Source organism: Gavia stellata, chromosome 34 (genome assembly GCF_030936135.1).
Source record: "Gavia stellata isolate bGavSte3 chromosome 34, bGavSte3.hap2, whole genome shotgun sequence".
Taxonomy (NCBI): Eukaryota; Metazoa; Chordata; class Aves; order Gaviiformes; family Gaviidae; genus Gavia; species Gavia stellata.
The window spans coordinates 3,096,105-3,122,576 of NC_082627.1; the positions used below are offsets into that span (position 1 = coordinate 3,096,105).

The 26,472-nt window shown below is 52.7% G+C and overlaps 2 protein-coding genes across 2 annotated transcripts; both read right to left on the reverse strand.

Annotated features, from left to right (window-relative positions):
• Window positions 1–502: 502 nt before the first annotated feature.
• LOC132320181 (olfactory receptor 14A16-like) lies at window positions 503–1,498 on the reverse strand. Its single transcript, XM_059832453.1, has one exon. The coding sequence runs from the start codon at window positions 1,490–1,492 to the stop codon at window positions 503–505; it is 990 nt and encodes a 329-aa protein (XP_059688436.1). The 5' UTR covers window positions 1,493–1,498.
• Window positions 1,499–20,056: 18,558 nt separating this feature from the next.
• LOC132320271 (olfactory receptor 5AP2-like) lies at window positions 20,057–21,046 on the reverse strand. Its single transcript, XM_059832545.1, has one exon. It carries the CDS (start codon window positions 21,044–21,046, stop codon window positions 20,057–20,059), a length of 990 nt encoding a protein of 329 aa, XP_059688528.1.
• Window positions 21,047–26,472: the final 5,426 nt, after the last annotated feature.

Genomic DNA, 26,472 nt, shown 5'->3' on the forward strand with positions numbered 1-26,472 from the left:
CGAGACCTTAGGGGTGACACAAAGGCAAGGACACAGCAGGACAGCGTGGAAGTGAGGGGAGACCAGCACTGGAAAAGCCGTGTTCTGCTGCTGGCCATGTTCGTGGCTCCAGGGAAGCAGCAGCCCGGACTCAAAGGCAGCCGAGAGGCAGTGCCCTCAAGACAGTGAGAGGCAGCCCCAGTGACCATCAGGGTTGCTCCTCCATGGGGCAGCTGGGCATTCGCCTCCTGAACCCCTCCTGCACGCTGGGGCTGCTCCCCCAGGTCCAGAGGAGATGTGGGAGATAGGAACTGAGACAAATATTTTTCAACTGCTTTCTTTATTGAGTTTATCTAAAGAGAGAGCCTGGATCCACAGGTACATGAGGTACTTGGGTCAAGAAAAAACAAGTAGAAGGCTAAGAATAATACTATCACAGTTAAAAAACAAACAAACAAAAAAAACAAAAAGCAAAATCCAAACCCTAACGCAAAGGAAAAATAAAGACACATATGAGGAAAAATTAGTCCTGGCTTTTTCTGAGATACAGTGGGACCCCTAGTGGGATAACGGGCACCTTATTAATCTGAACTCGATCATATTCAAATACTTTCCACAAGGCTTCTATGATTTCCTTGTTCCTCACACTGTAGATGAGGGGGTTCACTGCTGGAGGCACCACCGAGTACAGAACTGCCAGCACCAGGTCCAGGGATGGGGAGGAGATGGAGGGGGGCTTCAGGTAGGCAAAAAATGAAGTGCTGATAAACAGGGAGACCACAACCAAGTGAGGGAGGCAGGTGGAAAAGGCTTTGTGCCGACCCTGCTCAGAAGGGATCCTCAGTACAGCCCTGAAGATCTGCACATAGGACAGCACAATGAAAACAAAACATCCAAAAGCTAAAAAAGAACTTAATGTAAGAAGCCCAGCTTCCCTGAGGTAGGATTCTGAGCAGGAGAGCTTGAGGATCTGGGGAAGTTCACAGAAGAACTGGTACAGGACATTACCCTGGCAGAGGGGTAGTGAAAAGGTATTGGCCGTGTGCAGCAGAGCATAGAGAAACCCACTGCCCCAGGCAGCTGCTGCCATGTGGACACAAGCTCTGCTGCCCAGGAGGGTCCCGTAGTGCAGGGGTTTGCAGATGGCAACGTAGCGGTCATAGGCCATGACTGTGAGGACATAATATTCTGATGATATAAAAAATAGAAACAGAAAGACCTGAGCAGCACATCCCCCATAGGAGATGGCCCTGGTGCCCCACAGAGAATTGGCCATGGATTTGGGCACAGTGGTGGAGATGCAGCCCAGATCGAGGAGAGAGAGATTGAGGAGGAAGAAGAACATGGGGGTGTGGAGGTGGTGGTCGCAGGCTATGGTGGTGATGATGAGGCCATTGCCCAGGAGGGCAGCCAGGTAGATGCCCAGGAAGAGCCAGAAGTGCAAGAGCTGCAGCTCTCGTGTGTCTGCCAATGCCAGGAGGAGGAACTCCATGATGGAGCTGCTGTTGGACATCTGAACCCTTTGTTCACAAGGCACTGCCAAAGGAGGAAAGCACACTCACAAGTTAGGACAGCTCTGAGCAAATCTCTTCCCATTTTCTGCCTTTCAAAACCCAACCCCTGAAAACACACAGTGCCTCCCTCTTTTTTTTCAGAATCTTCTTGCCTCTCCCTGCCTGGAGCTCTGGTTTATGCTGGCCAAGGGTGCCCTGAGGAGCAGAGCTCTGCCTGTGGGCTCCCAAGGAGTTATCCCTCCTCCACAGCAGGGGAGACCTGGGAAAGGGGGTGACAGCTTCTGAAAGTCACTATTCCCCTCATCTGTAATCCACTTCAGCATATTCCTGCAGGAGAACCTCAAGGAATCTCCTGCATGTCCTAAAATTGTAGTAACGTGAGCAGAGCCAGCTCGCTCCCGAGCCCTCCACACTGCATTGTCCAGACCCACAGGTTAGGGTGGGCTGAAAGGCTTTGCTCCCATGGACGCAGCTGCACTTGCAAGTTTCTCCTCCTCGAGGGTCAGGCTGCTAAGCAGGTGGCTCAGCCTGAGATCCCACTCCCTTGATGGCAGAGGCTCTACTGGGCAGGAGAGGAGACCAAGGGATTGCTCTGGGGAAGGCATCTGCCTGCAGCTGTCCCTGCTGGAAACTGTCCCCACCTCTCTTCCCTGCCAGCGCTCACAGACTCTATCCCACCCGCTGTGTGCTCAGCTCTGCCCTGCAGACACCTCCTGGCAGCAGGGCACTGCCCAGGGCATCTCCGTGATGGCAGGTCCTACAGTGCAGATCAGATCTATACTGAGGAGGACACAAAGGTGATGTTTGGGTGTTCTGCAGGCTGAGGGGGGTGAAGGGGCTTGACAAGGTTCTTTGAAGAGCTGTAGATGAAGCACTGTAATGCTGTACAAGTCTCCTACTCTGGGGCAAACCTTACAGCTCCATCACCATTTTCACCACCAGCACAGGAAACTGAAAGCAAAGACCCTAGAAAGCACCTTCACTCCCAGGTAGCCCCTGCCTTGAGGTGCTTCTGGAAAAGTGCCCTGGGAAATGTGTTGAGGTGATCTGGAGCTGTGAGCAAACCTGACCCACGCAGCAGCGTCTCAACAGCAGAAGGACCCTGCCCTGCCCTGCCCTGCTGCGGGTCACTCCTTCCACCCACAGCTTCTCCCCACAGCACTGTGGGGAGCTCCCCGGGCAGGCTGAGTGCTGACCCTGGCAGGTGGAAGAGTCCCTGCTCCAGCACACAGTGCCCTGGGGTGCAGGGACCCTGCTCGGAAGGACAGCCCTGGGCACGCCTGGACGCACACCCGCACTCACACCCCTGCAGCCCTCCCCAGGAGAAGGCAGCCGTCATGCCCTGTCCCTCTGATGGTGCAGCAGAGAATCCCTGATCTGGACCATGTCCTCCTCCTCTACACCGGAGCAACATCCCACAGGTTTTGGGCTATGACAGCTTTACGAGATCCCTGCAGGATCTGCAGCTGCATTGCCTTGCAGCCAGAGACTTACCGTGTCAGGGGCTGTGAAGATTTCTCCCCCAGTGAGCTCTCAGAGTCCTCCCACTCCCAGTTGCCTTCAACCTCACTCTGCCTTGCTCGTCTCTTCTCGGTGCCTGTGGGCAGTGCCCTCAGCCCTGCCATGCTTTGCAGAGGAGCTGCTCCTGGGCAGAGCTGTCTCTCTGCAGCACTGCCTGCTTGCTATGAGCTCTCTCCATCCCAGGAGCCTGGCCCAGCTCAGCAGCAGAGGACCAGCCCAAGACATTTTAATGACCCCTCTGGTGGGTTTTGGGGCTGAGTCCATGAACCTCAGACACTAAGAAGAAGATGAAGAAACCTCTCAAGAAGTCAAAGTCTGATGTAAACTCCAGAGTTTCTTGGAGTGTTAATGGGTCCCACTGAGGATCGTTACCAACAAAGCCTCCCCAGGGGCTTGTTAAAGCAGAAAACTGGAGGGAGTGATGGCAGGTAGGTAAAGGTGAAGTAAAGGTGACTCTGATGATGAGTAAATAATGATGTGTTACATTAAGGCAAACAGACAAGCCCTGAAAAGAAGCCTCTGCGTAAGGAGATCCTGTCCCTCACACATTGCTCTGGGCTCTTCCTGGGGCAGTTTGATGTGGGGATGTGCAATGCCAAGTGCAAGACTACGGCATGACCCTCCTGGTTGGGGCAAGGAGGTAATGAGGTCATCCTGAATAAGGTTAAGGTGTCTTCTGGTAGACCTTGGTTGCAGAGACAATAGCCATAATCATGGTGATGAAGAGGTCATCTCTGTTGGGGGCTTTCAGCATTGCCACTGTCCTCAGCCATCTACACCACAGGCTGCCCTGCCGTGCCCCACCCCTGCACCTCTTCCTTTGAAGACTGTTGACATCCAATCCGCTTTTCAATTTCACCCCAATATCTCACCACCCTTCCTGACATCTCCCCATCCTCCCTGGCTGTTCCTTGACAGACAAGGCCATGGGCTGGTTCAGACTCGCTCTGGGTGCCCTCTTGTACCAGTTTGAGGCTATTCCCTGAGCACCCGGAGCCTCCCCACCACCAGGCCAAAGAAGCCTGGGTCCCTCAGCCTGTCCACAAAGCGCATGTGCACTAGGCCCTTAACTCCATCTTGGCAGACGTCCTCTGGACACTCTCCAGTTCTACCCCTCTTCTCCAAAATGGGGAGCTGCACACTGCGACACGCCTTTGTGTGTTGAGCCACACCGCTGCTGAGTAAACAGGGATGGTAACTCAACCTGTCTGGGTGGCCACGCTCCTCCTAATGCAGCCCCATCTACAGCTGGCCTTGGTCATAGTGAGCATGCGCCACTGGCTCGCTGGGCGTCCCTCATGGTGCCCAGGCCCTTCTCCTCAGGGTCACTGCTCAGCACATCAGGTCCCAGCTGGCACTGATGTCTGGGGTTATTCTTCCCCCCAGGGCAGGACTGGTCACACCTTCTTGCAAAACTTCCAGGCATTTCTGTCGGTCAAATCCCAGAGTTTCCCAAGGTCCCCCTGGACTCAAGCTCCATTTGGTCAGCTCTTCATGTTTGGGTGCAGATGGCTCACCCTCATGGGGATGTCTCTCACAATATGATAGCATGAGGTGTTGCAGGGCACTACAGACAGTACAAGGAGATACGAGTTTAGTTGCTGACCCACGTAGGAATTACCGTGGCAACCGTCTCTGAAACACCAAAGGAGGGTACAAAGGCAGTGAACCTGGGACTTGGGGAGAAAAGGTAAATGAGGATTGGGCTGTTTGTGGGTTAGGCTATGTTAGTGGAAATGTATACCTATGTAGACACTCACAAAATACGGATCCCTCCAGGAGCTGGTCTTAGATCCTCCGTCTACCTGGGATCTGGCCCCAGGTTCCCCTCATACCCCCAGTTCCCCCACGCACAGACAAGCACACACCCACACAAATGTCTCCCTCCAGCACAGAATCACAGAACCATTGAGGCTGGAGGGCAGCCAGCTTCCACCTTCCCTGTGCTTCCTCTCACGCTTGGTTTGAGGCAGGAGCTCCTTTCTCAGCCATGCCAGTCTCCTGCCAGCTTTGTTTGACTTCCTGCAGGTCCAGGTGGACCATTCTTGGTCTTGAAGAGGAGATCTTTGACCATCAGTCAGGTCTCTGTACCCCTCTGCTCTGCAGGGATGTATCCCATTGGATTCTTCCAAGCAGGTCCCTCAGCAGGCCAGAGCCTGCTCTCCTGAAATCCTGCTCTTTGTTGCCTTCTCTTCTCTCAGGAGCCTCAGCTCGACCTTCTCATCCCTGACTTTTATAGCCCTGACCAGCTCTTCCTTGGTGGTAAGTAGGAAGTCCTACAAGACACCTCATCTCACTGCCTCCTCAGTCACCCTGGTCACAAAGATCTCATCAAGGAGCTCCAGAAAGGTCCTGGGTGGCGAGTACCTCGCTATGGGTCCCCTTTCAGCAGGTATTCAGATAGCCAAGTCCCCCATGAGTCCCACTGCAGTGGCTGGCACCCCATCCATACAAAGAGCAGAGCACCTCCTCATCCCACAGGGTTTTGGGAAATGCAGTTTCTCCCTGCTTGTTGTTCTTTCCTAGACATCCCATGGAGAGTCTTGAACAATTCCCAAATGAACCCCAGACGTGGAAACCCCCATCCTCAGTTGGCAAGGTCATCCTGGAAGGCTCTGCCATTGACCCACCTGGGGAGTCCCCCACCCAGGTCTGTGTTCCAGCAGCTGGAGCAGGGCTGCCAACATCTGGGACACCAATGTTTGGGTGCGTGCAACAGGCAGGACCATGGCCATAGGGATGCCAGTGCTGGGTAGAGTGAGTGCCTAAGACAGACCTGGGTCTTCTGCTGGAGACACTGCTGGGCTGGAGGAGGTTGACTGGCTTCCTGCTTCCCACCGGCAGCACGAGACCCACAGGGCCTGCCAACCATAGGTCTCACTGCTGCAAGAGCTTAGGAACTCGTGGAGGAGCAGCTGGGTTCAACTTGGCAAAGCAGGCTCTAAGTCCTTGCCAGGCTTGGCTTTCCACCCCATACCTGCTCAGGTTGATCAGGTTACCATTTTCCAGCTGCCACCAGCATCAGTTGGGTAGCAGTGAGGACCCCCAGCTCCTACTTCAGTCAGGGGAGCAGTCTCTGGAGGCAAGGCATGTTGTGCCAGAAAAAGGCCAACAAGGTGTCATGGAGTCACTAAAGCCAAGCGTGAAAGGAAAAATTACCCTCGTTTTTGACAGAAAGAAAAATAAAAGCAAGTTCATTTGGAGTTGAAATGTGAGTCAGATCTCAACTAGAGCCAAGAGTGAGTGTCAATATTATGCAGGAAAAGAAAATTCCTTCAGGTGCACTGGATCAAAACAGATCACTCGCCGAATCGCAGAATCAGGCAATAGCTGGGCTTGGGAAGGATCTCTGGAGACTGTCTTGTCCCACCCACCTGCTAAACCCCTCTTCAGTTCACGTGCCTGATGGGTGGTGGGGTCTGCTGAGCCATGGCTGCTCATGGGCCCCTCATCCTCCCAGTCTGGCCCCATGCAGGAGGAGGGGCTCCCATCGGCACTTGGACACGCTCCTGCACACCCAGAGCTCACGCTGTGAGCTGCCAGGGGCACTTGCTTCCCCACAGCCCAGCAGCCCCAAGATGAACCCCGGGTGATGGACGTAGCTCTGCCAAATGCACCACAGCTGGGGCACATCTGGAGCAGGGCTCTAGGTGTGACCAGAGATTGAACCAGGGAGGCCCCTCCCAGCAACGGCTGCACCTTACAGTTACGGAAGGACGCTGAGACAGGTGGGTACACTTCATGTGGGCATCTACTCCCATCACACGTTCCACATTCTTCACCTCCCCCTAACGGGAACCCTTTGCACACAAAGTGCCGTGATCAAAATGGATCTCTGGATGTGGGAGGACCATCTCTGTGTGCCAGCTGGTCACAAAGTGATACGTCAGCTGGAAGTGCAAAGACATGGGTACATTGTTCCTGGAAGACTTGTGAGGAAATGGAGGGAGCACCGGGCTGCGTCAGCCGCCACCCTCCACTCTCTGCATGCACTGGGAAATGGAGAAATGGGTTGAAGTGAGAAGGGATCTGGGCCCAGTTTAGACAAGCGCAGGGTGATACCATCCACGGTGAACATGGGAGATCAGGAATAAGTCCATGGGTGGAGACTTGTGCTGTGCTGGATTGTGCCAGAGGATTGGGCTGGGCTGCCAACGCTGCCTGCAAAAAAGGTCCTACTTTCATGAGCCCTGTGGAGAGAGGTGGACCAAGAGCCTGCCTGTACGAGGGGAGAGGGAAAGTCTTCTTCAGTGTCAGCAAGGATGAGACTCCCAGTGCCTTGAAGAATGAAATTCTTCTCTCTTAGCTTCAGAGGAACAATGCCAGGCTTAAGGTACCTTGGCTCAGTTTAGGTGCCTTAACATAAGTCCCTCCATGGCACAGCCAATTCTCAACAAGCTTCCCCTTCCTTCAGTTCTAATGCCACGTCTCATTGCTGCTAAATCTGATGCTGGCATTTGCCTTGCACTCCTCTCTTGGGAATTTAGACCCCACCATCTGCAGTTCACTGCAGCCACCTGACACCGACCCTCTGCAGAAGAGCTCACGTACCCATGGTTCCAAGTGCCTATGGCTCTGTCTCAGATATTGGCTCCAGAAGGTCACAAGAGGCCACCTCAAGCCTCTCATCTAGCTGGGCCCATTCCTGGAGGAAAAGAGAAGTGGCAGGATTTGACAGTCCTCTTCCCATGGTGCTTCCCCCTGCATCAGCACCCTCATCTCGCTCACAGGTGGGGATAGATCATCTGGTGGGCAACCAGCTCAAGTTCCAGATGCCACCCATCTTCTCTGGGGACTTGCTTCTTTTAGCCAACAGCCATTGCTGGCTCTTGCTCCACCTGCTCTCAACCCAACCACAGCTTCATCGCCCTTCTCACCATCAGCACCTTCTGTTCCTTCCAGAGTCAACACTTGCCTCCCTGAGAGCCACTCCCAGGTGACCAACAGCCTCTGTAACAGTGGCTGTAGGGGAGAGGGAAGGTAGGCATGAAGGTAGGCACTGACCTCGTGCCACCAGGAACTGTCTTCTTTGTATCAGCCCTTAGGAAGACCTGCTAAAGCATCTCCCAAACTGAGTGCTGGCAGGATGCTCTCCTGTAGACACTTCTGGTCTGAGTCTCCTGACTTCTGCACCCCTGGGCTGGGTGCTCTGCCTGCCACTGCACGATCAGGCCACTCTCCTACACAGAGGCAGAGTTCCCTGGCACACTTCTACACACAAATGTCTCTACCTCATGCCCTGCCGCTCTTTGGAAAGAAACACCTCTAGGACTTGAAGACATGCTTCAGGGCTGCCCATTGCTGTCACCCTCACTCCTCTGGATATCCACAGAGTGCTGGGGGGTGCTTGGGCTCCTCTTCAATGAGGCCATAACCAGAGTGTCCACACAGGTCTCAGGACAACAGGTGACACCATCCAGGCCCCAAACACACCCACAGTAGGTCCTCTACTTCACAGTGGTAGTTGGTGTAAGGGCCAGCTCTCACTCCCTACTGTACTATTCTGGGCTGTGTAAGCACTATCAGAAAATGTAGCTCCAGCTCCCCACCTGGTTCCTGCTTCCTGGGCTGCCTCCATAGTGAGGCTCCCATGAAACTATTGCACATGACTGTGAAACACCCCACAGCATGCAGGATGCCTTTGCACGGCCTGGATGAAACATCTGTTCTCCTGGGATGCAGCAGTCACCCTGGGCTGCAGGTTCCTCTCCTCCTGCTCTTCCTGATGACCCACACCATGACCCTGGCTGCAAACCTCTCCACTATTGTGCTGGTGGTTGTTGATGGGCATCTCCACACCCCCAGGTACCTCTTCCTGGGACACTTGTCCTGCTGTAGCTCCACCACCCTGCCTAGGCTACTGTCCTGACAGGGGACAGGGCCGTTTCCATCTGCTGCTGCATCCTGCAATTCTCCTGCTTTGCTTCTCTCACAGGAGCAGAGTGCTCACTCCTGGCTGTGATGTCCTCTCATCACCACGTGCCTGGCTGCAGACTGCTGCTCTGTGCAGCCCTGAGGAGGGCCAGATCCTGCCTGCAGCTGGCAGCTGGGCCATGGATCAGTGGGGCCCTGGCCACGGTGGCCAACACCTCCTGGCTGTCAGGCATGGTCTTACGTGGCCCCACCGACTTCCACCTCTCCTTTTGTGAGTTTTGCCTTCTCCATTCTCTGTATTTACTTCATTTCCATTGATTATAAAGTTCACCTTACCCGGAGGTCTCCTAGGCCCTGTGCCTGTATAAGGTGTCCTCATTGGCCCTGCATTCTGATGCTTGGTTCTTGCCATGGTGTTTCTGAGATTGTTACAGTGGAACTTCCATTCATCACCCCTTCCATTACACTAGTAACCCCTTTTTCTTACCTGTACTGTCCTACATCTGCTCAAGTTGTTGTGCTGGAGGAACCACGACTCAGTATGAGGTGTCTGCACATGTACCTTAAAGGCAGATGTGCTGGAGCTTCAGTGCACAGGGACCTTGAGACACTTGGGGATTTGGCCAACAGAAACCTCCTCAAGTTTTACAAGGAGAAGGGGTGAAGGGGCAAAGTGGCACTGGACGGCCTGGACTCTGACCAGAAGGGCCTGGGCGTTATGAGGGATGCCCTATGAGCCACTGGGAAAGGCTCAGCATGAATAAGGCCAGCTGCATACGGGGCAGTGTTAGGAGCATCGTGGCCACCCTCGACTCAGCACTGGTGTGGCCACATCTGCAATCATAGTCTCACAGAATGGTTTGGGTTTGAAGGGACCTTTACAGATCACCTAGTCCAATCCCTTCTTTTCAGGGACATCTTTAACTAGGTCGGATTGCTCAAAGTCCCGTCCGAACTGACCTTGAGCACTGCCAGTGATGGGGCATTCACAACTTCTCTGGGCATCCTTTTCCAGTGTCTCACCACCCTCATTATGAAAAATGTCTTCCGTATGTCCCATCTAAATCTACCCTCTTTCAGTTTAAAACCATTGCCCCTGTCATTACTGGCCCTGCTAAAATATCACTCTCTCTTATAAGACTCCTTCATATATTGAAAGGCTGCAGTAAGGCCTCCTTGGAGCCTTTTTGTCTTTAGGCTGAACAATTTTTGGACTTTAGTAAAGCTTTCGACACTGTCTCCCAGAGTATTCTCCTGGAGAAGCTGGTGACTCATGGCTTAGGCAGGCGCACTCTTCGCTGGGTTAAAAACTGGCTGGACAGCCGAGCCCAGAGAGTTGTGGTGAATGGAGTGAAATCCAGCTGGCGGCCAGTCACAAGCGGAGTCCCCCAGGGCTCAGTTTTGGGGCCGGTCTTGTATAATATATTTATCGATAATCTGGATGAGGGGATTGAGTGCTCCCTCAGCAAGTTTGCAGACGACACCAAGTTGGGAGGGAGTGTTGATCTGCTTGAGGGTAGGAAGGCTCTGCAGAGGGATCTGGACAGGCTGGATCGATGGGCCGAGGCCAATTATATGAGGTTCAACAAGGCCAAGTGCCGGGTCCGGCACTTGGGTCACAACGCCATGCAACTCTAGAGGCTTGTGGACGAGTGGCTGGAAAGCTGCCCGGTGGAAAAGGACCTGGGGGTGTTGATTGACAGCTGGCTGAAGATGAGCCAGCAGTGTGCCCAGGTGGCCAAGAAGGCCACCGACATCCTGGCCTGTATCAGAAGCAGTGTGGCCAGGAGGAGTAGAGAGGTGATCGTGCCCCTGTATGCAGCACTGGTGCAGCCACACCTCAAATCCTGTGTTCAGTTTTGGGCCCCTCACTACAAGAAGGACATAGAGGTGCTGGAGTGTGTCCAGAGAAGGGCGACGAAGCTGGTGAGGGGTCTGGAGCACAAGTCTGATGAGGAGCAGCTGAGGGAGCTGGGGTTGTTCTGTCTGCAGAAGAGGAGGCTGAGGGGAGACCTCATCACTCTCTACAACTACCTGAAAGGGGGTTGCAGAGAGGTGGGTGTTGGTCTCTTCTCCCAAGTGATGAGTGACAGGACAAGAGGAAATGGCCTCAAGTTGCGCCAGGGGAGGCTCAGGCTGGATATTAGGAAAAATTTCTTTACTGAGAGAGTGGTGAAACACTGGAACAGGCTGCCCAGGGAGGTGGTGGAGTCACCATCCCTGGAGATGTTCAAGGAACATGTGGACGAGGCATTGTGGGACATGGTTTAGTGGGCATGGTGGTGTTAGTTGATGGTTGGACTTGATGATCTTACAGGTCTTTTCCAACCTTGGTGATTCTGTGATTCTGTGAATTCTAACGCTCACAGCTTTTCTTCATAGGAGAGGTCTTCCAGCCCTCAAATAATTTTTTGTGATGCTGCTCTTGACCCGCTCCAACAGCTCCATGTCTTTATTGTGCTGAGGCCCCTAGAACCAGACACACTGTTTCAGATGAAGTAGTATGAGATTGGAGTAGAGAGGGAGAATCCCCTCCCTCCACTGGCTGGCCATGCTTCTTTTGATACAGCCCAGGGTATGATTGGCTTTCTGAGCTGCAAGTGCACATTGCCAGCTCTTGCCCAATTTATCACGCACCAGTGTGCCCAAGTCCTTCTCCACAGGTTGCTCTCAATTCAGTCATCAACGAGTCTGTATTGATACTGGGCTTTGCCCCGACCCAGGTGCAGGGCCTTGCACTTGGACTTGTTGACTGTCAGGCACATGTGTCCCATTTACCAGTTACTTAAACAACTGAATGTTTCTTTCCCAAGGTTTAGGGTCTTGACTATATTTTTCCCCTGGCATATATCCCTTCAGCTCATGAATCCCACCAGGGTATGATCCCTGCAGCCCAGGCTCCCACTAATCTTGGCCTCTCCAATACGTTTCTCTGAGTTGGAGACCGGGCTAGGGAGTTGGGTTTGGGTTTAGGCTGCAGGCATGTGCTGAGTGTTTCTGCTTTGGCATTCGTGTTGAGGGAAGGGCTAAAGATGAGAGCTCCAGCTTAGGTACTAGGGTTAGGGTACAGGCAAAGGCTTAAGGTGACCTGCACAGTGCCACGTCTGAGGGGCAAGGGTGGGTAGGCACTCTGCCTGTATCAGCCCTTGTTGAGACCAGAGGGAAACCTCAGCTGCTGAAGACCAAAAGCATCATCACTGTGATGGGCTGGGGATGAGCACGGGCCCCCTTGGCTTGACAGGGCACATCCTAACTGATATAGGACACCTCTGTCTCCTTTCTTTGTCATCCTGAGATTGCTGCCTCTGGTTTTCTGCTCTAATCAGCCCCCAGGGAGACACGCTTCAATTTCCTGAAGCACCTTCATCACCCACAGCCCTCGGCAAGCCCTACTAAACCTCCAGGGCTCTTGGTTCCTGCCATGGCCCTCCGCACTCAGTGACTTTCCCCTGGGAGCTTGTTAGTGTGCAGCAACTGTAAGGAGTTTAGTGTTGCATCTCAATTTCGGCATGCTTGCAGAGGGACTACCAGGAGAGACCATCTTCGAGGAAGGCTTTTGCTAAGTGTGACGATGTTAACAAGCACCTGATGCCACACAGGTTCATTTCTTTCTCACTCCTAACTCAGGAATGCTTTGAACATTGACTGTAAAATGTTCCCACAAAGCACCCCAAATTCATTTGCTGGAGGTGGGCATGGGATCTGGAGGCACAGGCAGCCAGGTAGATGTGACCACAGGTGGATGGGCAGGGAGATCTCTAGAGACCTGAGTTGTTGACAAGGCTCTGGGATGGAAATTTGGCCAAGAATAAGGCAAAGTTGATTGAATCTGCCAAACTGTCCCTTTAGCCAACTCACTAATTGTGTGTATATTTATCATTTCTTATCTGTCTGCCAAACATATTTATTTTATGGTCGTTCTTGAGGAAGGTGGACCTTATTGGAGGCTTGGACTTGGCATACAGTTGAGGAGTCCATTGGGTCTTTTCATTTATTTTTTTCACCCTTTACTTCTGTTTGTTCAAAATTAATAAGAATCCTCTGTCAATTTACAGGCAAGTCTCAGGGTAAATCGGGTGGGAATTGGTGCAAAGGAGCTGTAACACTCAGCTGCAGACTTCATTGTGGAAGTCTGATGTAGGAAAAGAATGCAAGTGCCAGGCGGCCCCTGAGAGAAATGGTGGGGCTGGGGAGGTGGGGAGGAAAGGTGCCCAGACAGTGCGGGACCTCGAGGAGACGGCTGCTGCTGCCTCTCCAGACCTCCTTAGGAGACCTTCTGCATCAATATCAATTGGAGAAAGCTGCTATCACTTCTTCTGTAGATTTAAAAATAATTTATCCCCTTTAAAAGTAAAAAAAAAAAACCAAACTTGCTTTTTAATTGAGTTCTGATTGAAATCTTCCACTTTAATTAGACTCCTGAGACCTTTCCAATTAGCTGTACAACTCTGGAAGCCCTGAAGAAATTTATGGAAGACATGTGCCTCCTTAGGGCTTTCTGCACTTTAACGAGCCCCATGGGGTATTTGGTGCTGAGTCCATGAGCCTCAGATACTGAGAGGAGATTGAACAACCTCTCAAGGAGTTAAAGTCAGAAGCAAAAGCCAAAGCATCTTGGAGCATTAATTGGCCCCTCTGAGGGCCATTACAGACCAAACCTCCCCATGCATTTGTTTGAGTAGAAAATCGAAGGCTGTGATGACAGGTAGGCAGAGCCACTGTGCAGGGGGATATGACGCTGAGTAAAACTTGATCTGTTTTATCATGGCAAGCGGTCAGCCCTGTGAAGGGGGATCCTGTCCCTCACCAAAGAGCTCAGGGCTCTTCCTGGAGCAGTGTGATGTGGGGTGGGCAATGCTGAGAGAAGGGCAGCAGTACCACACCTCCCAGCCTCCCTGGGGGGGTGCAAGGAAGTAAGGAGGCCCCAGTTCCATGAGACTAACATGTCTGCTCTCAGGCCCTTGTAGCAGAGCCAGCTGCCATAGCCAAGGGGACAAAGACCTGCAGGCTGTGGACACCAAACTTAGGTCCTCACCTTGCACCCACCGTGGCATCTCCCTGCCTTTTCTGATATCTCTTCTTCCTCCCTGCCTGTGCCTTGAAACACAAAGCATTGCGCTGATCCAGGCTCCCTCTGCGTGACCTCTGGCACCACAGCACTACCCTTCAAGGCACATCTCTTTCTCTTCCTGTCCAGCCTCAACCTCCCAAGCTGCACTTTGTCATGCTTTTCCTTTCTCATGTGGTTTCCCACTGCAGAGGAAAGCTCCATCATCTCTGAAAACACCCTGAAACCACCTGAAACTCCTAATTTCAGGCTACTCTCTTACTCCCGCACAAGCCTCCACATCACCAGGGCAAGGAAGCCCAGGTCCCTCAGCCTCTCCACACAAGTTATGTGCTTCATGCCTCCTTAAACCCACCTTTGCAGGCATCCTCTGGACACTCTCCTGTTCCTTCCCACTCTTCAGAATGGAAAGCCACACAGACTGTTACAGGTGTGGTCACACCCGTGCTGGGTCAAGGGAGATGATGACTCCCCGTGTCTGGGTGTTCATGCTACAATGCAGCTCCGTATGCAGGAGCTGCCCATATTCATGGTGAGCCTTTCCCAGTGGCTCATATGGCATCCCTCATAATGCCCAGGGCCTTCTCCTTAGACTCCAGTCCTGTCCCACTCTGCCCCTTCTCCTTGTAAAACTTGAGGAGGTTTCTGCTGGCCCAATCCCCAAGTGTCTCAAGGGCCCTGTGCACTGAAGCTCCAGCACGTCAGCATTTAAGGTACATGTGTGCAGATGGCTCATGAGAAGTCATGGTTCCTCTAACATGACAACTTGAGTAGAGGTGGGACAGCACAGGTAAGAGAAAGAAATGCGAGTTTAATGCAAGTGATGATGAAGGTGGGAAGTACCACTGTAACACTAAGCCAGCTAATCCTCAATCACACTGAACCTCACAGGAACTTCACAACGAGCAGTGAGGTTGACCTACATCTACGTGCCTCACATGGTCACTACCACTCTTCATCTTTTAAGGACAGGGTCAAGTTCAGTGACAGGAGTGACAAAAAGCAGCATTTGGTGCTTTCCAAAACTTGCAGCAGGCTCCTGCCAGCAGGCAGCAGAGGGGCACAGATACAGAAGCCACCCTGACAAGAACATTTTGTGTGTGCTGACAAACCTTTTTGGTTGAAGAAAGACGGTGGGAAGGGCTGAGTAGTTTGTCACAACAGGCAGAGCACAGCCTGACTCTTTCAAGACTAGTTCGTGTTACTACAAAGGACAACACAAAGGAAATGTGTGCTAGCAAATGGCCTGGATCATTAGCGTTACTCACGACCTTTTGGTCCTAGAGATCGAACGATCCAACCGGTTGAATGGGATAAGCGTGACAGATGCAGAGGGCAGTGGGGCCCATAAGAACTTGCCTACTTGGCAAAAATGCTTGCAAGGAGCCAGTCTTCCCGAGAAAGGCAATCTGTGAAGTCCTCTTTTGCACAGATGAACACTTGGAAATCCAGGGTGCTGCTGTCCTCCTGAAGGATCACAGCAGGTTTTCTGAAGACAAATAGTGTTACCTGGATCCAGATCTCTGCCAGTTTAGCCCAATTATTTTATCAAAATACTGCTCTGATCACAGGAACTGCGTAAAAGTGGATCAGACAATTGCCAGTAAACAAGCATCCCATTTAAGTATACTGCCCATATGGCCTACCCCTCTTTAGTACTAACAGAAATCTATGTTCAAAAATACCCAACTGACTTAGGAACTGGGAATCAGGTCATACAGGACCTGCACTCATTGAAAAGCACAGGATATGCGCATACCATCTGCAGATGCCTTCAGTTTACTTCTACCTTCTCCTTCCTTCTCATCCAGTTGAGGATACTTCTAAGAGAAAGAGCAAATTTTGCCACCACGCACAAAGGCGTGGAGAATACAGTCCTGCCTCAGCACTGGGAAGAGAACTGTCAAATCCTGTCACTTCTCTTTTCCTCCAGGAATGGGCCCAACTCGATGAGAGGCTTGAGGTGGCCTGTCGTGACCTTCTGGAGCCAATATCTGAGACAGAGCCATAGGCACTTGGAACCATGGGTACGTGAGCTCTTCCAGAGAGGGTCTGTGTCAGGTGGCTGCAGTGAACAGCAGATGGTGGGGTTTAAATTCCCAAGAGAGGAGTGCAAAACAAATGCCAGCATCAGAGCCTTGGAGTTCAGGATAGAAATTTTTTCTTGTTCAGGAAACTCCTGTGCTGGATTTCATGGGAAAGTGCCCTGGAGGACAAAGGGACCTCAGACAACTGCTTCATCTTCAAGGAGAACCATGTGAAAACACAAGACCCCTCCAGGCTTTTATGGATAAAGGTGATCAGCCATGGCAGGAGGTCAGCACACTTTCTTTCCACCCCTGCCACTGCAGTTGCCTGTGCCTGAGACTGCCCACTTGCCCTCCCCACAGGCACGTTTGCACTGCAAGTCCAAGAAAATCCCAGCGCTCCTACCCTCGAGCTGGCACCTGCCCCGATTTGGTAGCCTGGCCAACCCCAGAGGCAGCAGCTGCCCAGTGCCCCTGTGTGCAGCCCAGGGCATGGGTCGCACCCGCCTTTCCCTGTTGGTGCCCCAGCTCCCAGCACTGCTGTGCTGTGCCCATGTCCCACCCTCCTGCCACCAGCCTTCCCCTGAGCCCGAGGCAGCTCCAGCTCCCTTGGAGGGCTCTGACCAAGCCTTCCTGGAGCAGGTTGCAGTGGGGTGCCAGGGGATGGGCTCTTGGCACTGCCAGGCTGGCCGGCCTGGGCAGGGAGAGGGCAGCCCCCATCTGTGGGGTTGGGCTGGGACTGGTCACAGGGACGTCCCTGAGGAGCACTCCTCTTGCGCTCCAGTCTTCACTGAGGCAGGGCTGGCACCAGGACAAGGGCCCCTGGGGCAGGGCAGAAGTAGCTGAGCTGAGAGAGGCTTTGACTGACGACCCACAGATAGGAGCCCCAGCTTCAGCAATGTGTTCCCCCTCAGCATTTAGCAGAGCTGCTCTGTCTTCTTCCAACCTTCCCTGCTCCTTGTCCCTCCACCCTCCTCATGCCCAAGGCAGAGCTTCCCCCAGGCTGGGCACTGCTTGAGTGACCCAACTCATACTCACTTGGTCATACCCAACTCTCACTCATACATGAGGTGAAGAGTTGCAGCCAAGGGTTCAGGGGGTGCTGTCTGAGGTCATTGTGTGTCTGCTTCTGTCATTCTGGGAAAACCATGGCAGTGAGGGAGGTTCCTGATGCTTGGGAAAAGGCAAACATCCCACCCATCTTCATGAAGAGCAAAAAGTAGGTCAGGGAACTACAGGCTGGTCAGCTTGATGTCCATCCCTGGCAAGGTGATGGAGCAAATCCTTCAGGAAGCCATTTCCAAACACCTGAAGTCCACGAAGGGGATTGGGAATTGGCAGCATGATCTCAAGAAGAAAAATTGTGCCTGACTAACCTGAATTCTTTGAAAGATGACATGATGGGCCCTCTGAATGAGGAAAAATGTGGATATCATAGCCCTTGACAACTTTGTGAAAATGGGCTGCCTGTAACCTGCACAAAGTTGAAGCAAGACAAATGTCACGTTCATCTTGTCGCTGTGCTGGGACAGCTCCGTGCAACAGGCCAGGCTGGGGATGACTGGCTGGAAGGCAGCGCTGCAGAAAAGGACCTGGGAGTCCGGGTGGACAGCAGGCGGGACAGGAGGGAGCAGTGTGTCCTTGGGATGAGGAATGCCAACTGCGTCCTGGGTGGGATTAGCAAAATCACAGCCAGGAGGGAAAGGGAAGTGACGCTTCCCCTCTATTTGGGGACCACATCAGGACTGCCAAGTCTAGTGTGGGTCTCCCCAGCACGAGGAAGTCCCTGATAGACTTTGGATAGTCCAGCAGAGGATAGAAAGGTGGTTTTGAATTGAAGCACATTATGCACCAGAAGAGGTTGAGAGAGCTGGTTTTTAGGGGCTGTTTGAGAAATCTCTCAAGAGCCAATCAGCAGAGGAAGGGCCCAGGAAAGGTTGTGTGTCAGCCAACGGAGATATTCTGAATTTGTTGAGAAAATGTCAACAGCACCTGATCTAGCACAAGCTGTGTGGAAATGGGCTTGGAGTAGAGACAAACTTTGGCAGGAGCTGTGGCATATCGGGTCTGAGTGTCAGTATGGAAGTGGCTTGTTCTTTGGTCATGATGGTGGTGGAGGAGGGTATCAGAGTTGTGCCTGTGTGCACCCCCATTGCACTGAAGCCGTTAGAGCACGAGGCATTATTTTTTCCTTTTAAAACAGCTGTGAGCATTTGTGCAGACCTCACAGGTCTCACTCAGCAGAAATTACTTTGGGATCCGTGGTTCCCATTTACACCAAGAAGAATTCTCGGGTGAGGACATCCTGCAGGGCTCACACATGCTCCCCGCACACTCTCAGCTCTTCTGCAAGAAGCATTGCTGGGCTGGCACTCAGCACATGCTGTGGGCTGAGGAGCACCACAGCCCACCTCCAAGGACAGCCTGGCCAGGATCTCCTGAGACCCTGCCATCTAGCTATGGTGACTGCTCAAAGCAGAGGCAGGCAGTGTGGGTGCCTGCATGGGCTCAGAAAAGGGCACACAGAGACACCTCATCGCCCAGCACAGAGGGACTGTGGCAGTGCCCGTGGGTGACAGAGCTGGGGACTGTGGGGTGAGACCTCCTCAGCTGCGCCAGCCAAGTCCCCCTGCCCCAATGGCCCCATAGCCTTGCGGTGCAGGCACTGCGTGGACCAGGGTGCATTAGGGGTTCCAAGATCATCTCCCCAGCATAGTCCCCATGGCAGCCCTCTCTGCTTCCTCCCCAAGCAGCCTCCTATTTGGCTTCCTCCCACCAGTGCCTCACTCACTCCCCACCCCAGCAAGATGGGGGCAGAGAATAGGAAGAGCAAAATTGAGGAAAGTTATGTGTTAGGACAGAAAGAGATTAATAAGTGAAGGAAAGAGGAACAAAGAAGAAAGAAAAAACACAGAAACCTTAAAATAATAAGTGATGACATTGCAATCACTACCAACCTCCCACAAGTACACTAGTGCCCCACCAGTCCCCAGATGGGGACCCAGCCAAAACACCCCATCCTTCCCTTTTTATTGCTGAGCATGATGCCATATGGAACAGAGGACCTGTTGGGTCTCTTTGGGTCAGCTGTCCTGGCTGTGTCCCCTCCCAAGTTCTTGTGCCCCCTCAACCTCCTCACTGTAAGGGCAGTGTGAGAAACAGAGACGGTCTTGATGCTGTGCAGACACTGTTCAGCAATAGCTAAAACATTGGTGTGTTATCAACATGGCTTTGGTCCCCAATCCAAAACACTGCACCTTATGGGCTGCTCGGAGGAAAATGACCTCCATCGCAGGCAGCCCCAGCCAGTGGGGAAGGAGGGCGAGTTGGAAAGCCTGATCCCCCAAGGATGAAGGAGCTGTAGCAGGGCAGTGGCTGTCCCTGTCTCTGTCCAAGAAGATGTAGGGTGAAGAGAGGAGCTTGAGCCTGAGCCAGACGAGCACAGCTGGAGCCAGGACTTGCTCCTTTCTCTGGGAAGAAGGGAGGAAAAAGTGTGGGAAGGGAGATCCAGGGGATGATCTTGTTTTAGCTCTCAGAAAGAGGAACTGCTCCCCCCACTCCAGCCTCTCCACCTCCCCTTGCAGCAGGAGAAGCAAAGGCTTCTTCCTCAGCTGCTCACCTGCTGCATCCCCAACTGATTCCTAAGACATGCCTAAGAAAAGGCCTGCTTTTCTTAGTGATACAGTGACAGTAGGCCTTCATTTGTGGCTGACATGTGAGGTTCATGCTCTGGAAATGTGCATCACAGGGGAAGATGATTCCCATACTGGGAACGCAGAGTCAGAAAGATGCCCGTGCGATGGTCCTTACAAGTATTCAATTATTAGGCCAAATACACATTCTTATGTCCTCTAGAAAAGAAAATCTTGACACTTCAACAGTTCCCACGCATAAGACCAACAAGGTGTTTATTATCAAGGCACAAGCAAACCCATGACACTTTCAACATTGTTTTTTAAACAACGGTATTTACCTCCAAGGACCTTTTGCTTTCTTGCCCTTGCCAATCCACAAGCAATCTCAGAGGCTTGCACTTCTGAAGTGTCAGCTGGTATCCAGAGATTTCAAAGGAGCTAGAAGTGTCTTTTGCCTGTGTCACCAAGGTAGTGTGAGCTCTGGGTGCAAGGCAGGGCTTTCCTGAGCACCTTCCTGATGGCCTCCCTGACCTCCCTGTTCCGCAGGCCGTAGATGAAGGGATTGACCAGGGGTGTGAGGACAGTGTAGAAAAAGGAGAAAGCTTTGTTGAGCTGTCTCAGGGGGGCTGTTCTGGGCAGCATATAGACAACAAAAAGGGTGCCATAGAAAGTGGTGACAAGAGTGAGGTGAGAGGAGCAAGTGGAGAAGGCCTTCTGCCTGCCAGTGCTGGATGGGATCCTCAGGATGGCAGTTATGATGCAAATGTAGGAGGCCAGTGTGAACAGGAAGGGAAAAACTACATCGAAGATACCAAATATGAAAGAAACAATTGTGATTGCTCTGGTGTCGCTGCAGGCAAGCTCCAGCAATGCGGTAAAATCACAGAAGAAGTGGTCAATGGCCTTGGGACCACAGAACTGCAACTGGGATAACAAGACTGTGACTACCACCAGCAGCAGTGAACCCCCCAGCCAAGATGCAGCTGCCAGGTGTAGAGAGACCTTCCAGGTCATGAGGCTTGCATAGAGCAAGGGCTGGCATATGGCCAAGTACCGATCGTAGGACATGGCCGTCAGCAGGTAACACTCAGTAGTCAAAAAGGAACCAAAGAAGTAGAACTGAGCCATGCAGCCGTGACCAGAGATACTGCTGTCCCCAGTCAGGAATCTGGCCAGCAGCTGGGGCAGGATGGTGGAGCTGTAGCAGGTCTCCAAGGAGGACAGATGGCCCAGGAAGAAGTACATGGGGGTGTGCAGATGCCGGTCAGCCACCACCAGCACAACGATGAGGATGTTCCCAACCATGGTGACTGAGTAGATAATAAGCAAGAGGAGAAAGAGCAGGCTCTGGAGCATGAGGACATCACGTATTCCCAGCAGCACAAAATCCATGGATGATGTCCTGTTGTCCCTTTCCCCATCGGCCATGCAGTCTTGTTTGTCGTTTATTTCCTCAGTAGCCACAGAGAGGGGCTATGAGAAAGAGACTCATTTCAGCATTTACCTTCAACATTTATTTGGGTAGGACATTGCTCTCTTCACATTAGCTGTTTGTGTTTCATAACTAGTGAAAGCACAAAATAAATGTTTTTCCTGATGGGTAAAGAACACTCATCCCAGCAGAACCACTGCAGACTCGAGAGGCGAGCTGCCCAATGGAAAGTCTTTCTCACTGTAGAATAAATCCATGATGTGCATTTGCTCACGCAGAAACAGACAATGTGATATGCCTGTGGTTATGCCCAGGAAGACGTGTTATAGGTGTTGAGGATGGACATCCTTCTGCTCTCAGGAAAGAGAAGGTGTGCCAGAGAAAACAAAACTCACTATCCAAAAAATCCCTGTTTATGAAATGCCATGCCAGACACCACCCTTCCTCCAAAGCAAGGGATGGGCACATCGCAGGGTCAGTGGCCACAGCTCGCTGAATCATTCACATGAGAAGGGAAGGATTCCCACCCCACTCCTCCCCCATCAGCCAACAGGCCAATTTCTTCCCTTGAGAAAGGGCAAATGAGGAGTTACTGCTTCAGATGGCCAAGGGACTGTGCTGCGGGACTGCCAGAGAGCATGCTAAAAACCACATTGTGGGTCAAAAGGTGGGAAGGAGGAAATCAAATAAAGATAGGGAAGGGGTAACAGGGAGTCAACCAAGCCCCATGGGAGAGGTTGTGCAGGAAGAACAGATGGGAGGAAGAAAGGAGACAAAGCCAGACTCTCTTCAGTGGTGCCAGGAAGAAAGGACACATTGAAATATAAGGAAATTCCATTTAAAGATAGGGTGGTCAAGCACTGGAACAGTTGTCCAGAGAGCCTACAGAGGCTCCATCCTTGTGGATATTCAAAACTCAACTGGACATGGTCCTGAGCCACCTGCTCTTGCTGACTCTGCTTTTAGGAGGGGAGCTTGGACTGAATGATATCCTGAGGTGACTTCCAAGCCCAGCTGCTCCATCATTCTGTGATTAAAAGCTGCTGGGCAGAACCATTTGCTTCACATTTTTCCCTCCTCAGCAGAGGTTCCTGAGGGCTTTGGGGTGGCCTGCCTGCAAATCCCAGCCCAGCAGCAGGACCACAGCATGGCCAGCTGTGCTTGTGGGGCTCCCGGAAAAAAGTAGGATATTGAGCTGGACTCTGCAGGGTGCCTGGGGGTGAGTGGGAGAGGATCAGGTTCAGGGGCATGGGCCATGCCAGGTACATGCCTTGGTGCATGACTGGAGAAAGCTCATGCCCAGGAAACACAGCTCTCTGAAACAGCAGTTCCCTCCAAGTGTCTCACACCCACCCCTTGGGCTGGAATGCATCTCTTCCAGGCATGATAATCGCAGGAACTCTTCTGAGAGTTTGCCAAAAGTGAGTCCGAATAACTGATAGCCCCAGTAAGTAAAACAAAGCAAGACTGAAATAGCCCTGTGAAAGATGAAGTGAAGGGCACAGGCAATCTGGCCCCACACAGCCTGCCCAAATGCTCCCCCCCGACCCCGCCCAGCTAAGGTGGGAGAGTGTCCCCGGGCTGTCCCTGGGATCTCACTGTGCAGTGCCAGGGGCTCGGGGGTGTGCGGAGGAAAGCGGGAGGTGGGGTGGGAAGACATGAAGGAAAGGACAAGGCTGAGACTCAGGGCTCTCTGCTCTCATTTCTTCTCTTCAAAGACCCAGCAGCTTGACTAATAAGACCCAGCCTTCACTCACCCTCAGCACATCCAGCACAAACGCGCAGTCCTCATCATGAAGCCGTGTCATCTGCTCTGATGGATCATGGCAAAGAAGTCCAAGGTCAGGGTCTTACCTTCTGCCCCTTCCCTACCACTTCTTCACTTCTTGGACCTCACTGCAAGCCCCGAACCAGGGCTCATTCCTTACTCTGCCTCTGCCCTCTTCTCCCAGCAGCTCCTGAGCTCAGTCTCCAGCAGCACCTCAAGGCTCCCTGCCCTCTGAGGTGTCCCAGGGTTTATGGCACAAACGAGTCTCTAAAGATTCCTGCTCCTGAGGATTTGCAGAGAGTAAAACCAATCTGATTGCCTCCCTGGTGGGATGGAAGCTGTGAGGAGGTGGAGACTGTGTCTACAGCTCCAGGCAGTGCTGACCCCCCAGAAACACAATGTAAACCGAGGCAGGGCAACTGAACCAGAGACATCTCTGAATTTGGTGAGCAGGACAGCAAAGTCCCCAGAAATGGCATTCCCCTCCCTGCCCTTCAGACAACTGCATCTTCATCAACTCATATCAAATCAGAAAGCCTCAGACGTTCTGAGGCAGAGGGTCCTGGCTTGTTGGGAGCTGAAGGCAGCAGAGCAGTCGGCATGTCCTTCCAGAGAGGATTCCTCTCTCCAGCACGGGAGGTGCACAGGGGCCTCCCTTCCTCCTTTGCTAGCCAAGGGGAGCAAGTGGGCATGACTCCCTCCAGTCCCGTTGGGCTTCCAACTTGCGAGAAGCATTTCCTGTGCCTCTGCCCAGGCTGGAAAGGCAGGAGAGGGAGGCCCAGTGGGCTCAGTAATGTGTGCTGTTGCTCCTACGTCTGATGGACACACTTGACTCCTAGCCAGACTTTGGTTTGGCTGACTAAAGAGCAATGGGCATCACGTCCTTGGGGGGAACTTGAGAACTGGAAAGCACCTGGCTCGCATACATGGGAGTGAATGAGTCTTCAAAACTATTTCGAAAGGTGGTTTCAAAACCAAAAAGTGCAAGATAATCAAAGTACAGAACACCATACCAGAATTAAAACAAGAGCATCTATCTTGTCTATACTGTTGACTTCAAGCCAACTACTTCACCCTATAAATATTACCATCAGGATGGGGCCAATGTGAGCTCTCCCTTGAATTACAGATGGGCAACACGCACGCTGACTCTCCCCTTGAGCAGGAACGTTTCTTAAGGTTAGAAATTCCTCTCCTGAGACTGAGAGATCCTTCCTTACCCAAGGTGGAGAGATGCCTTACCTGCAACAGATCCTCACTAAGTAACTGACAGCATGCTGAATTAATACTATGAAACTTTATTAATCCATGTAGCTACTCAATATTATTATAAACATTGTATGGACGATTCCATTAGACATAAACTATTGACCAAGTCTGAGACTAAGGTTGGTATGGCTGGCCCAAGGCTCCAAAAAACATTTAGAAGGCAAGCGGGTCCACTCTGTAGCCCGTGACTCAACGGAAGGTTCCTCCTTACTCTTTGTGTCTCCGATCTCCGTGTGAATCACTCTAACTCGATTCTAACTCAATTTTCTTCCATGCAGTACTTAATAAGGTGAACCTTGCCATCAAACTTACTGAACCTTGTCAAACCACTGTCAAACTTCGTGAAATTCCATTGAACATACTGAAGTCTGACAAATTCTTATTTTACCTCAATAAAACGTATTGCTGCTTCTCTCTTTGGAATGAGGTGCATTCCACTCATCCATGACAGGATCCGATGGTCCCCCTTTGTACGAAGAAGAATCGTGGGGTGAGGACATCCTGCAGGCCTCAGGCATGTCTCCTGCACAGCATGAGCTCATCTGCAGGGGACATTCCTGGGCTGGCACTCAGCACATGCTGTGGGCTGAGGAGCATCACAGCCTGTCTCCAAGGCCAAGTCTGGCCAGGATCTCTTGGGACCATGCAGGCAGCCCACCGTGACCAGCTCCAAGCAGAGAGAGGCACTGTGGGTGGCTACATGGGCTCAGAGAAGGGCACACAGAGACACCTCATCACTCAGCACAGAGGGACTGTGGCAGTGCCCATGGGGTGACAGTGGGCAGAGCTGGGGACTGTGGAGGGAGCAGGGAAGACCTCCTCAGCTGGGTCGGACAAGTCCCACTGCCCCACATAGCCCCACAGCCCCATGGTGCAGGCACTGCATGGACCAGGGTGCATTCGGGGTGGGAAAACCTCTGCCCAGCACAGTCCCCATGGCAGCCATCCATGCTTCTTCCTCCAGCAGTGGCAGCCTCTCACCGCTGCCTACCCCTGCGCAACCCCAGTTGAATCCCACACAGGGTTTTGCAACAACCCTGCTGCAGGGTCTGGCAGCATCTGGGTCAGGAGAGATTGCACAGGGCTGGCCATGCCCCTGCACGCACTGAGCCTAGGAGGAAGATGGAGTTTGCCATGCAGCAGAGTCCCTGCCCACAGCTGCTTGTACTGCCAGAGGTGGAAATGGCCAGAGTTCAGGGCTGGTTTTGGCCAGTGTTCATGGGGCAGCTTCCTCAGGGTGTCCAGGGACCATGGCACAGTCCAGGCGCTCTCTTTTCTGCCTTTGATGTCTTGCGTCCTTCTCCAAAAGGCCTGGCTGTGCACCGCGATCACACTGCTGTGTGCTCCCACCCTGCACACTCACACAGCTCAGCTAGCAGCGCTGTTTTCTGCTCCCAACAAACCTTCCAGCCCAGCCCAGCCCCTCCCTGGCTCTCCCCACCTCCCCTGCCCTCTCCCCAGACCACCTCAGCAGAGCAGCCCAGTCTGGGCCGGCCCCATGGCAGTTCCCGCTGCAGGCTGCTGCCGAGCTCTGGGCACTCCCACCACAGCTCCAGCCCTTCTGAAGGGCACAGCAGCTCCAGGGCCATTGAGGCTGTTCAGCCTCCCCATCAGCCCCAGGGCTGGAGCTGGCCCCAAGGGCACAAGGAGACACAGGCCAGTCACTCTCTGTCTCTCCCGCATTCATGCTGCAAGTGATGCCCAGCCCTGCCTGCCTCTGTCCCCCTCTGCCTCCCCACCAGCCCTGCTCCCCAAGACAGCGTGAGAGCCCCTTCCCTGGGGCACCTCAGGCAGCTCCCTCATCTCTGCCGTCTCCCTTCCCTGTGCCTGCTGCAGTTTCACTGGCTCCCACAGAACTGCAGGGTCATGGTTTGTGGGTATCTGGATTTAGTGCCTTACTCTGGGAAAACTTCACCTTTGGGGTGTTTCATCTTCTGAGTCTCCATTCACTGCCCTCCCCAAGACACACGGAGAGTGTCCTTTCTCTCCTGACCCCTCCAGACTCCTTTCCACAGGGAACAATATAGGCCATCAGCCCTCCTATACATGTGGCAGCGTAAAGAGGTAATGGAGAGCCTCTGCAGCATCCACATGGCCTCTGGACACCAGGAATAGAGTCTTGCTCCACTTGCTGTCTAATAGATCTCAGAGCTGCCACAAGCTTATTGCCCCCAACACAGGGAGAAAAGAATGAGAAAAGACCTCTTTAAAGTCTAATTCCTTGGGCTTGTTCTTGGCAGCAGCTTTTTAAGGACAGCCCAGCCTTCAGGCCCTGCACTCAGGAGACCCCTTTGATGGCTGAGATGCTGTCAGGGAGGCCAGATCTGATGCAGCATTCAAAGCATTTGTGAAAGGGTCAGACGGGACAGGATGAAGCCTCTAGGG

Coding starts and splice junctions, on each gene's coding strand:
- LOC132320181 (XM_059832453.1), bottom strand. CDS start 1,492: ATGTCCAACAGCAGCTCCATCATGGAGTTCCTCCTCCTGGCATTGGCA.
- LOC132320271 (XM_059832545.1), bottom strand. CDS start 21,046: ATGGCCGATGGGGAAAGGGACAACAGGACATCATCCATGGATTTTGTG.